Source organism: Coregonus lavaretus (genome assembly GCF_964263955.1).
Source record: "Coregonus lavaretus genome assembly, chromosome: 10".
In the NCBI taxonomy this organism is placed as follows: domain Eukaryota; kingdom Metazoa; phylum Chordata; class Actinopteri; order Salmoniformes; family Salmonidae; genus Coregonus; species Coregonus lavaretus.
Genome location: NC_139997.1, coordinates 4,787,527 through 4,799,642, shown reverse-complemented (window position 1 = coordinate 4,799,642; position 12,116 = coordinate 4,787,527). Strand labels below are relative to the sequence as shown.

At 42.4% G+C, this 12,116-nt stretch overlaps 1 protein-coding gene across 1 annotated transcript in view; it reads left to right on the top strand.

Moving 5' to 3' along the window:
- The window catches only part of LOC311136091 (phospholipid-transporting ATPase IC-like), a 57,607-nt gene that overhangs the window by 32,312 nt on the left and 13,179 nt on the right, over window positions 1-12,116 (top strand). Inside the window, exons 19-23 of the mRNA XM_084170174.1 lie at window positions 323-434; window positions 769-844; window positions 957-1,089; window positions 9,829-10,117; window positions 11,644-11,867. Of these exons, the coding sequence (XP_084026300.1) occupies window positions 323-434; window positions 769-844; window positions 957-1,089; window positions 9,829-10,117; window positions 11,644-11,867 (834 nt within the window). The remainder of the gene's footprint in view (window positions 1-322; window positions 435-768; window positions 845-956; window positions 1,090-9,828; window positions 10,118-11,643; window positions 11,868-12,116) is intronic.

Here is a 12,116-nt window from a genome sequence, read left to right as displayed (position 1 = left end):
AATGTGATATTTTGTTTTTTTTATTTTTAATAAATTAGCAAAAAAATCTAAACCTGTTTTTGCTTTGTCATTATGGAGTATTGTGTGTAGATTGAGATTATAAAAAATATATATATACATTTTAGAATAAGGCTGTAACATAATAAAATGTGGAAAAAGGGAAGGGGTCTGAATACTTTCCGAATGCACTGTATATTCTACAAGTTCCAATAGTTATTTTTGACATACATGCTGTTCAGAGCTTTGGCTCGCCCAAAAGTTGCTGATTCCTTCTACTCTTTTTAAAAGAGACACGTTAGCGTTGTTTTGTCCTGATCTGCAGATGATTGGAGCGACTGCCATCGAGGACAAGCTACAGGACGGGGTTCCTGAGACCATCGCCAAGCTGGCAAAGGCTGACATCAAGATCTGGGTTCTCACTGGAGATAAGAAAGGTATGAGAGAAAAGACGGAAAAAGAGAGTAAAGAGAAGAGGTATGTTCTCAGGGGCGGCGTCTCAGTGATGGCCAGCCTCTGTGGTGGGAGAGCATCTGGAATGTTCATCTCTATGCAACCAGAGACTGGGGTTCTCTATATAGTGGTCAGGGCTCATAGTAATGCACCATAGGGTGCCATGTTTACCTCCCAACAATGTTTTACTGTTGATTTTAAGTGTTGCGATCAAACCTTCTCTTGTGCTGCTACTTCACTGAGTCTGCAGCTTGATGGATTAAATGTGTATTGATGTCTGGGATGGAAAGAAACATGGAGACATTTCCTCCCTTGCAGAAACGGCTGAGAACATTGGCTATTCCTGTGAGTTGCTTACCGATGACATGCAGGTCCACTATGGGGAGGATGTCAAGTAGGTTTGGTTTTCAATAATACTTATATCCTCTGGGATCAAATATACATCGTGTTGATATACAGTGTGTTATTTTTAACCCCCAAATGAAATCATTCTGTGTTTGTGACAGTGAGAAGCTGCGGATCAGACAGGCAAACAGAAGGGACCAGCTGCCTGCTTTCGGTCGGACCAGGAAGAAGGTACCGGATCCGTTCTTCCCCGAGCCTGGCAGGAACGCCCTCATCATCACTGGAGGCTGGCTGGTGAGTGTAGGAGCCGACTGCATCATAGTTGGTCTTACTATTCAACTTAGGGCTGTCCCCGACTGAAAACAAATCTTGGTCGTCCGAAAGTCGTGTATTTTTCCATATATAGACACACCGTATGTATTTGAGTAAAATCAACTATATGCATTGAGCTTGTCTGACGCTTTAAGCGCACTGTTTGATGAAATAAGACAGTGACTCAAGAGGGAGCCAGAGATCAAGATAACACTAATAAAATAAAATAAACTGTACTTGACCCGACCATCCGCTTCTCCCGCTCCTGTTGGCCTTCTGTGTTACTCTGGAAGGTACCGGTAATAGGCTACACGAGGGGTCGGCAAACCTTTTTCATGTGGAATGCCAATTTATCTCACCATTTATACCAATCTGCGTGCCAGTTATGGTTTTCATATGCACATTTTCGTGGAACAGTCATTTAATTTATAATAACATAATGTCTCAAAATCATTGTCATGTTGTTAATCAAAATTCTATCAAAATGAAAATACAAATCTAAAAACGTACTTCTATTACCATTGCCAACTATGTAAAGATAGCCTACATAAAGCCAACAAATAAAAACATTGCAGGTAGAAAATATCCTGATTTAAAAATAAACATCCTATAAATCACATTGGCTACGCATGGCCTGCCTGCAACAAACTTGAAACATTGCATCAACTATCACCAGAAGCTCACGCTAGCAACATTGTATAAAATATTCTGGGCCCTCTGAGTTTCCCGTGCCAGAGAGCTCCAGACATTTTTACATTTACGTCATTTAGCAGATGCTCTTATCCAGAGCGACCTACACATTGGTGCATTCACCTTTATAGCCAGTGGGATAACCACTTTACAATATTTTTATTTTTATGGGGGTGTGGGGTAGGGGGGGGGGGTAGAAGGATTACTTTATCCTATCCCAGGTATTCCTTAAAGAGGTGGGGTTTCAAGTGTCTCCGGAAGGTGTTGAGTGACTCAGCTGTCCTGGCGTCGTGAGGGAGATTGTTCCACCATTGGGGTGCCAGAGCAGCGAACAGTTTTGACTGGGCTGAGCGGGAACTGTGCTTCCGCAGAGGTAGGGGGGCCAGCAGGCCAGAGATGGATGAACGCAATGCCCTCGTTTGGGTGTAGGGACTGATCAGAGCCTGAAGGTACGGAGGTGCCGTTCCCCTCACAGCTCCGTAGGCAAGCACCATGGTCTTGTAGCAGATGCGAGCTTCAACTGGAAGCCAGTGTAGTGTGCGGAGGAGCGGGGTGACGTGAGAGAACTTGGGAAGGTTGAACACCAGACGGGCTGCGGCGTTCTGGATGAGTTGTAGGGGTTTAATGGCACAGGCAGGGAGCCCAGCCAACAGCGAGTTGCAGTAATCCAGACGGGAGATGACAAGTGCCTGGATTAGGACCTGTGCCGCTTCCTGTGTAAGGCAGGGTCATACTCTACGAATGTTGTAGAGCATGAACCTACAGGATCGGGTCACCGCCTTGATGTTAGCGGAGAACGACAGGGTGTTGTCCAGGGTCATGCCAAGGCTCTTTGCACTCTGGGAGGAGGACACAACGGAGTTGTCAACCGTGATGGCCAGATCATGGAACGGGCAGTCCTTCCCCGGGAGGAAGAGCAGCTCCGTCTTGCGGAGGTTCAGCTTGAGGTGGTGATCCGTCATCCACACTATGTCTGCCAGACATGCAGAGATGCGATTCGCCACCTGGTTATCAGAAGGGAGAAAGACAGATACATCTTTAGGCTATTTGTGCAGGGATAAGAGGTAATCAGGTAGGCCTATTTTATGACGTTTCCACTGGATCAGAGCATTACATTTTTCCCAAATGAAGGAGAGCTGGAAAGATTTTTCAAATACATTGAGGAACTATTGTCATTCTCAATGGATGTAAAATCAAACTTTGTTTGCTTGGTGTTTTGAGGTGAAGAAAACAACATTACTTTGCGAAGCTCCACAGTTCATTAGTGGTGGTTAGTTAAGACAATCAGAAATACTATCAGATCCCCAAATGGGCACATTGACGAGCAGGCCAGGTATCTACTTCAATGCGTGACAGGAGCGCTCCAAACAAAAGACGATGAATAAATTGACAAAACTCATAAATGGGATGAAATGAACCAAAACGTGTTTCTCACAAGTATAGCATAGGTTGTGTGCTCTGCAAACAACGTGTCCACTCTGACAACGAGAATGGTAAAAGACTGTAATAATATATTTAATGTATTAACAGAAATGACCGTAACCAAAATAACATTGTAGATTCAAAATTATGGGAAATAACGGTAAGTGTACTGGTGATATATGTAATGGAGGAATTGATAGACGCTAACAATCAAATGCAAAAAAATTCACACAATGACGTTATGAAACAAATGTGCACAAATTGGCAGGAGGGAGAGCATTCTGGAGAGAGAAGTGCATTGTGCATCTTAGCCACACACCTTCTTCCTGGACTGTGCCATTCTGGAATTTTCTAAGCTGTTTAAAGGCACAGTCAACTTAGTGTATGTAAACTTCTGACCCACTGGAATTGTGATAGTGAATTATAAGTGAAATAATCTGTCTGTAAACAATTGTTACTTAAAATTACTTGTGGCATGCACAACATAGATGTCCTAACCGACTTGCCAAAACTATAGTTTGTTAACAAGAAATGTGTGGAGTGGTTGAAAAACGAGTTTTAATGGAGGCCACAATGGATTAGTCCACTGAGACAGGCGCGAATCAGACATGTCTCGTGTGCCATAAAAAAAAGATATACAGTTGAAGTCGGAAGTTTACGTACACTTAGGTTGGAATCATTAAAACTCGTTTTTCAACCACTCCACACATTTCTTGTTAACAAACTATAGTTTTGGCAAGTCGGTTAGGACATCTATGTTGTGCATGCCACAAGTAATTTTAAGTAACAATTGTTTACAGACAGATTATTTCACTTATAATTCACTATCACAATTCCAGTGGGTCAGAAGTTTCCATACACTAAGTTGACTGTGCCTTTAAACAGCTTGGAAAATTCCAAAAAATTATGTCATGGCTTTAGAAGCTTCTGATAGGCTAATTGACATCATTTGAGTCAATTGGAGGTGTACCTGTGGATGTATTTCAAGGCCTACCTTAAACTCAGTGCCTCTTTGCTTGACATCATGGGATTTTTTTTTTTTTGTAGACCTCCACAAGTCTAGTTTCCAAACGCCTGAAGGTACCACGTTCATCTGTACAAACAATAGTACGCAAGTATAAACACCATGGGACCACGCAGCCGTCATACGTACTTTGGTGCGAAAAGTGAAAATCTATCCCAGAACAACAGCAAAGGACCTGGTGAAGATACTGGAGGAAACGGATACAAAAGTATCTATATCCACAGTAAAACGAGTCCTATATCGACATAACCTGCAAGGCCGCTCAGCAAGGAAGAAGCCACTGCTCTAAAACCGCCATAAAAAAGCCAGTCTACGGTTTGCAACTGCACATGGGGACGAAGATCGTACTTTTTGGAGAAATGTCCTCTGGTCTGATGAAACAAAAATATAACTGTTTGGCCATAATGACCATCGTTATGTTTGGAGGAAAAAGGGGGTACCTTGCAAGCCGAAGAACAACATCCCAACCGTGAAGCACGGGGATGGCAGCATCATGCTTTGGGGGTGCTTTGCTGCAGGAGGGACTGGTGCACTTCACAAAATAGATGGCATCATGAGGAAGGAAAATTATGTGGTCCTCTGTAGCTCAGCTGGTAGAGCACGGCACTTGTAACGCCAAGGTAGTGGGTTTGATCCCCGGGACCACCCATACACAAAAAAAAAAAAAAATGTACGCACGCATGACTGTAAGTCGCTTTGGATAAAAGCGTCTGCTAAATGGCATATTATATTATGTGGATATATTGAAGCAACATCTCAAGACATCAGTCAAGAAGTTAAAGCTTGGTCGCAAATGGGTCTTCCAAATGGACAATGACCCCAAGCATACTTCCAAAGTTGTGGCAAAATGGCTTAAGGACAACAAAGTCAAGGTATTGGAGTGGCCATCACAAAGCCCTGACCTCAATCCTATAGAACATTTGTGGGCAGGACTGAAAAAGCGTGTGCGAGCAAGGAGGTCTACAAACCTGACTCAGTTACACCAGCTCTGTCAGGAGGAATGGGCCAAAATTCACCCAACTTATTGTGGGAAGCTTGTGGAAGGCTATCCGAAACGTTTGACCCATGTTAAACCATTTAAAGGCAATGCTACCAAATACTAATTGAATGTAAATTTCTGACCCACTAGGAATGTGATGAAAGAAATAAAAGCTGAAATAAATCATTCTCTCTACTATTATTCTGACATTTCACATTCTTAAAATAAAGTGGTGATCCTAACTGACCTAAAACAGGAAATGTTTACTAGGATTAAATGTCAGGAATTGTGAAAAACTGGGTTTAAATGTATTTCGCTAAGTTGTATGTAAACTTACATTTTAGATTTTAGTCATTTAGCAGACGCTCTTATCCAGAGCGACTTACAGTTAGTGAGTGCATACATTTTTCATACTGGCCCCCCGTGGGAACCTCCGACTTCAACTGTACAGTACCAGTAAAAAGTTTGGACCCACCTACTCATTCCAGGGTTTTTCTTAATTTTTACTATTTTCTACATTGTAGAAGAATAGTGAAGACATCAAAACTATGAAATAACACACATGGAATCATGTAGTAACCCAAAAAGTGTTAAACAAATCTAAATATATTTTAGATTTTAGATTCTTCAATGTAGCCACCCTTTGCCTTGATGACAGCTTTGCACACTCTTGGAATTCTGTCAACCAGCTTCTTGAGGAATGCTTTTCCAACAGCCTTGAAGGAGTTCCCACATATGCTGAGTACTTGTTGGCTGCTTTTCCTTCACTCTGCGGTCCAACTCATCCCAAACCATCTCAATTGGGTTGAGGTTGGGGGATTGTGGAGGCCAGGTCATCTGATGCAGCACTCCATCACTCTCCTTCTTGGTCAAATAGCCCTTACACAGCCTGGAGGTGTGTTGGGTCATTGTCCTGTTGAAAAACAAATTATAGTCCCACTAAGCCCAAACCAGATGGGATGGCGTATCGCTGCAGAATGCTGTGGTAGCCATGCTGGTCAAGTGTGCCTTGAATTCTAAATAAATCACTGACAGTGTCACCAGCAAAGCATCATCACACCACCTCCTCCATGCTTCACGGTGGGAACCACACATGCAGAGATCATCCGTTCACCTACTCTGCGTCTCACAGACACGACGGTTGGAATCAAAATCTCAAATTTGGACTCATCAGACCAAAGAAAAGATTTTCCACTGGTCTAATGTATATTGCTTGTGTTTCTTGGCCCAAGCAAGTCTCTTCTTATTATTGGTGTCCTTTAGTAGTGGTTTCTTTGCAGGAATTCGACCATGAAGGCCTGATTCACGCAGTCTCCTCTGAACAGTTGCTGTTGAGATGTCTGTTACTTGAACTCTGTGAAGCATTTATTTGGGCTGCAATTTCTGAGGCTGGTAACTCTAATTAACTTATCCTCTGCAGCAGAGGTAACTCTGTGTCTTCCTTTCCTGTGGCGGTCCTCATGAGAGCCAGTTTCATCATAGCGCTTGATGGTTTTTGCGACTGCACTTGAAGAAACTTCCAAAGTTCTTGACATTTTCCGGATTGACTGACCTTCATGTCTTAAAGTAATGATGGACTGTCGTTTCTCTTTGCTTATTTGAGCTGTTCTTGTCATAATATGGACTTGGTCTTTGACCAAATAGGGCTAGCTTCGAATTGAGGGACATCAAGATTGTTTTCTAAATGTGCATGTTTTTCTCTCTCTCAGAATTTAAGTGCTTTATTGGCACGTACATTGCCAAAGCAAGTGAAATAGATAACAAACAAAAGTGAAATAAACAATAAATTAACATTAAACATTACACTCAGAAGTTCCAAAATAATAAAAACATTTCAAATGTCATATTATGTCTATATTCAGTGTTATAATGATGTGCAGTACAAAAAGGAAAATAAATAAACATAAATATGGATTGTATTTACAATGGTGTTTGTTCTTCACTGGTTGCCCTTTTCTTGTGGCAACAGGTCACACATCTTGCTGCTGTGATTGCACACTGGTATTTCACCCAATAGATATGGAAGTTTATCCAAAATAGACTTGTTTTCGAATTCTTTGTGGGTCTGTGTAATCTGAGGGAAGTATGTGTCTCTAATATGGTCATACATTTGGCAGGAAGTTAGGAAGTGCAGCTCAGTTTCTACCTCATTTTGTGGGCAGTGTGCACATAGCCTGTCTTCTCTTGAGAGCCAGGTCTGCCTACGGCGGCCTTTCTCAATAGCAAGGCTATGCTCACTGAGTCTGTACATAGTCAAAGCTTTCCTTAATTTTGGGTCAGTCACAGTGGTCAGGTATTCTGCCACTGTGTACTCTCTGTTTAGGGCCAAATAGCATTCTAGTTTGCTCAGTTTATTAGTAAATTCTTTCCAATATGGGAAGTAATTCTCTTTTTGTTTTCTCATGATTTGGTTGGGTCTAATTGTGTTGCTGTCCTGGGGCTCTGTGGGGTCTGTTTGTGAACTGAGCCCCAGGACCAGCTTGCTTAGGGGACTCTTCTTCAGGTTCATCTCTCTGTAGGTGATGGCTTTGTTATGGAAGGTTTGGGAATCGCTTCCTTTTATGTGGTTGTAGAATTTAACGGCTCTTTTCTGGATTTTGATAATTAGCGGGTATCGGCCTAATTCTGCTCTGCATGCATTATTTGGTGTTTTACGTTGTACACTGAGGATATTTTTGCAGAATTCTGCATGCAGTCTCAATATAGTGTTTGTCCCATTTCGTGAATTATTGTTTGGTGAGCGGACCCCAGACCTCACAACCATAAAGGGCAATGGGTTCTATAACTGATTCAAGTATTTTTTAGCCAGATCCTAATTGGTATGTCAAATTTTATGTTCCTTTTTGATGGCATAGAAGGCCCTTCTTGCCTTGTCTCTCAGATTGTTCACAGCTTTGTGGAAGTTACCTGTGGCGCTGATGTTTAGGCCGAGGTTTGTATAGTTTTTTGTGTGCTCTAGGGCAACGGTGTCTAGATGGAATTTGTATTTGTGGTCATGGCAACTGGACCTTTTTTGGAACACCATTATTTTTGTCTTACTGAGATTTACTGTCAGGGCCCAGGTCTGACAGAATCTGTGCAGAAGATCTAGGTGCTGCTGTAGGCCCTCCTTGGTTGGTGACAGAAGCACCAGATCATCAGCAAACAGTAGACATTTGACTTCAGATTCTAGTAGGGTGAGGCAGGGTGCTGCAAACTGTTCTAGTGCCCTCGCCAATTCATTTATATATATGTTGTAGAGTGTGTGGCTTATGCTGCATCCCTGTCTCGCCCCACGGCCCTGTGGAAATAAATTTTTGCCAATTTTAACCGCACACTTGTTGTTTGTGTTCATGGATTTTATAATGTCGTATGTTTTTCCCCCAACACCACTTTCCATCAATTTGGATAGGAGACCCTCATGCCAAATTGAGTCAAGCTTTTTTGAAATCAACAAAGCATGAGGAGACTTTTGCCTTTGTTTTGGTTTGTTTGTCAATTAGGGTGTGCAGGGTGAATACGTGGTCTGTCGTACAGTAATTTGGTAAAAAGCCAATTTGACATTTGCTCAGTACATTGTTTTCACTGAGGAAATAAACTAGTCTGCTGTTAATGATAATGCAGAGGATTTTCCCAAGGTTGCTGTTGACGCAGATCCCATGGTAGTTATTGGGTTGGAGGGTTTGTATTTTGTCCTGTAGTTCATTCAATGTAATTGGAGAATCCAGTGGGTTCTGGTAGTCTTTAACAGTTGATTCTAAGATTTGTATTTGATCGTTTTTGCTGTTTGTTCTTTGTTATAGGGCCAAAAAGATTGGATAAGTGGTTTACCCATACATCTCCATTTTGGATAGATAACTCTTCGTGTTGTTTGTTTAGTGTTTTCCAATTTTCCCAGAAGTGGTTAGAGTCTATGGATTCTTCAATTGCATTGAGCTGATTTCTGACGTGCTGTTCCTTCTTTTTCCGTAGGGTATTTCTGTATTGTTTTATTGATTCACTAGAGTGAAGGCGTAGGCTCAGGATTTCTTGGTGTCTGTTTTTGGTTGGATAGGTTTCTCAATTTCTTTCTTAGGTTTTTGCATTCTTCATCAAACCATATGTCATTGTTGTTAATTTTCTTTGGTTTTCTGTTAGACATCTTTAGATTTGATAGGGAAGCTGAGAGGTCAAATATACTGTTTTAGGTTTTCTACTGCTAGGTTTACACCTTCACTATTACAGTGAAACGTTTTGTCCAGGAAGTTGTCTGAAAGGGATTGAATTTGTTGTTGCTTAATTGTTTTATTGGTAAGTTTCTACGCTACTTTCCTTTAATCTATAGCATATCTTAATATTATTCAGTTCCTTTGGCTTTGATGCGTCATGATTGAGTATTGCTCTGTTCAAGTAGACTGTGATCTTGCTGTGGTCTGATAGGGGTGTCAGTGGCCTGACTGTGAACGCTCTGAGAGACTCTGGGTTGAGGTCAGTGATAAAGTAGTCTACAGTACTACTGCCAAGAGATGAGCTATAGGTGTACCTACCATAGGAGTCTCCTCGAAGCCTACCATTGACTATGTACATACCCAGAGTGTCTCTCTCTCTCTCTCTGTCTCTCTGTCTCTCTCTGTCTCTCTCTGCACAGAACGAGATCTTATACGAGAAGAAAAAGAAGCGTCGCCGTCTTCGATTGAAGCGGCTTGGTAAGAGACCTGCCTCCACCACGCCCCTGGATGCCGCCCAGCCAATTGATGACTGGGAGAAGGAGACTCGTCAGGTGGACTTTGTGAACATGGCGTGCGAGTGCGAAGCGGTCATCTGCTGCCGTGTCACGCCCAAACAGAAGGCCAACGTGGTCAGTCTGGTGAAGAAATACAAGAAGGCCGTCACGCTGTCCATCGGAGACGGAGCCAACGACGTCAACATGATCAAGAGTACGGAAGGATATTTATTTGATTTTACTTTAAATTATTAATCATTTATTAGTAATTGTTAAAGCTAGAATCCTTAATTGAAAAAAAATTACAAAGCTGTATTTTTTTTATTCATAGACTGCTGTGGATGCAACTGACTGATATCAAAATGATAGTTTTAACCATGGTTTTGAGGCTATCCTCTGTAGCTCAACTGTGTTTGAGGCTATCCTCTGTAGCTCAGCTGTGTTTGAGGCTATCCTCTGTAGCTCAGCTGTGTTTGAGGCTATCCTCTGTAGCTCAGCTGTGTTTGAGGCTATCCTCTGTAGCTCAGCTGGTAGAGCTGTGGTCCTCTGTAGCTCAGCTGTGTTTGAGGCTATCCTCTGTAGCTCAGCTGTGTTTGAGGCTATCCTCTGTAGCTCAGCTGTGTTTGAGGCTATCCTCTGTAGCTCAGCTGTGTTTGAGGCTATCCTCTGTAGCTCAGCTGGTAGAGCACGGCGCTTGTAACGCTAAGGTAGTGGGTTCGATCCCCGGGACCACCCATACACAAAAAATAATGTATGCACGCATGACTGTAAGTCGCTTTGGATAAAGGCGTTTGCTAAATGGCTTATTATATTATTATTATTTATTTACATTGTTTACAAACATTGGAGTAAAACAAGCTAATATTCTGGGTTCTGATGGGACTGTTGAACTAAGATCATGAGGCATTTATAAGTTATATTCTTCAAGAATCAATACGTGTACAGTATATCATTAATTTGATGTAGCAACTAAAAGATTCTAGCTTTAAAGATGAATTTGATTTTACATTTACATTACATTTTAGTCATTTAGCAGACGCTCTTATCCAGAGCGACTTACAGAAGCAATTAGGGTTAAGTGCCTTGCTCAAGGGCACATCGACAGATTTTTCACCTAGTCGGCTCGGGGATTAGAACCAGCGACCTTTCGGTTACTGGCACAACGCTCTTACCCACTAAGCTACCTGCCGCCCCATTTTCACCACACAGGTTAATTACCATAGGGTTAGAACTTTATTACCTTGAAATTAATATTGATAGCTGTTATACTCTTGACCCCATTTTACTTCAAACTAAATGTATACTTATGTGATGTTTGAGATCGATTCTGCGCCTCGCCCTGCTCAAATGGATCCCCTACACCAGGGTTTCCCAAAGTCGGTCCTGGGCCCCCCCGGTTTTTTGCCCTAGCACTACACAGCTAATTCAAATAATCAAAGCTTGATGATGAATTGGTTCTTTGAATCAGCTGTGTAGTGCTAGGACAAAAACCAAAATGTGCACCATTACTGACTTTCTCTCTCACCCTTTCTCACTCTATCTATACTTCTCCCTGTCTCTCGCTGTCTCTCTCTCGCCCAGTTCAATTACATTTGAATTCAATAGACTATTGACATGGCAAGTTAAATCACTTACGTTGTCCAAGTACATAACAACAACGGTGGGACTAACAGTAATATTTAAAAGTAATAGTTATAATGATAATGTCTCTCCCTCCACCTCCACCTTCTCTCGCTCCAGCTGCAGACATCGGTGTGGGTATATCCGGGCAGGAGGGCATGCAGGCGGTGATGTCCAGTGACTATGCCTTCGCTCAGTTCCGCTACCTGGAGCGTCTCCTGCTGGTGCACGGCCGCTGGTCCTACATCCGCATGTGCAAGTTCCTCCGCTTCTTCTTCTTCAAGAACTTTGCCTTCACCCTGGTCCACTTCTGGTACTCCTTCTTCAGTGGGTTCTCAGCTCAGGTGAGGGAATGTTCTAGAGGTAGGGTGTGCACCAAATGGAAACTTGTTTCCTATATCAGGGCTGCCAAATCCTGTTCCTGGGGATCTGCCCTCCTGTAGGTTTTCACTCCAACCCCAGTTGTAACTAACCTGATGTAGCTTAGCAGCCAGCTAATTAATATAATCAGGTATGTTAGTGTTGAAGTGACTGTAGGTCTCCAGGAATGGGGTTGGGCAGCCCTGCCCTACATAGTGCCCTGTGGGAAAAAA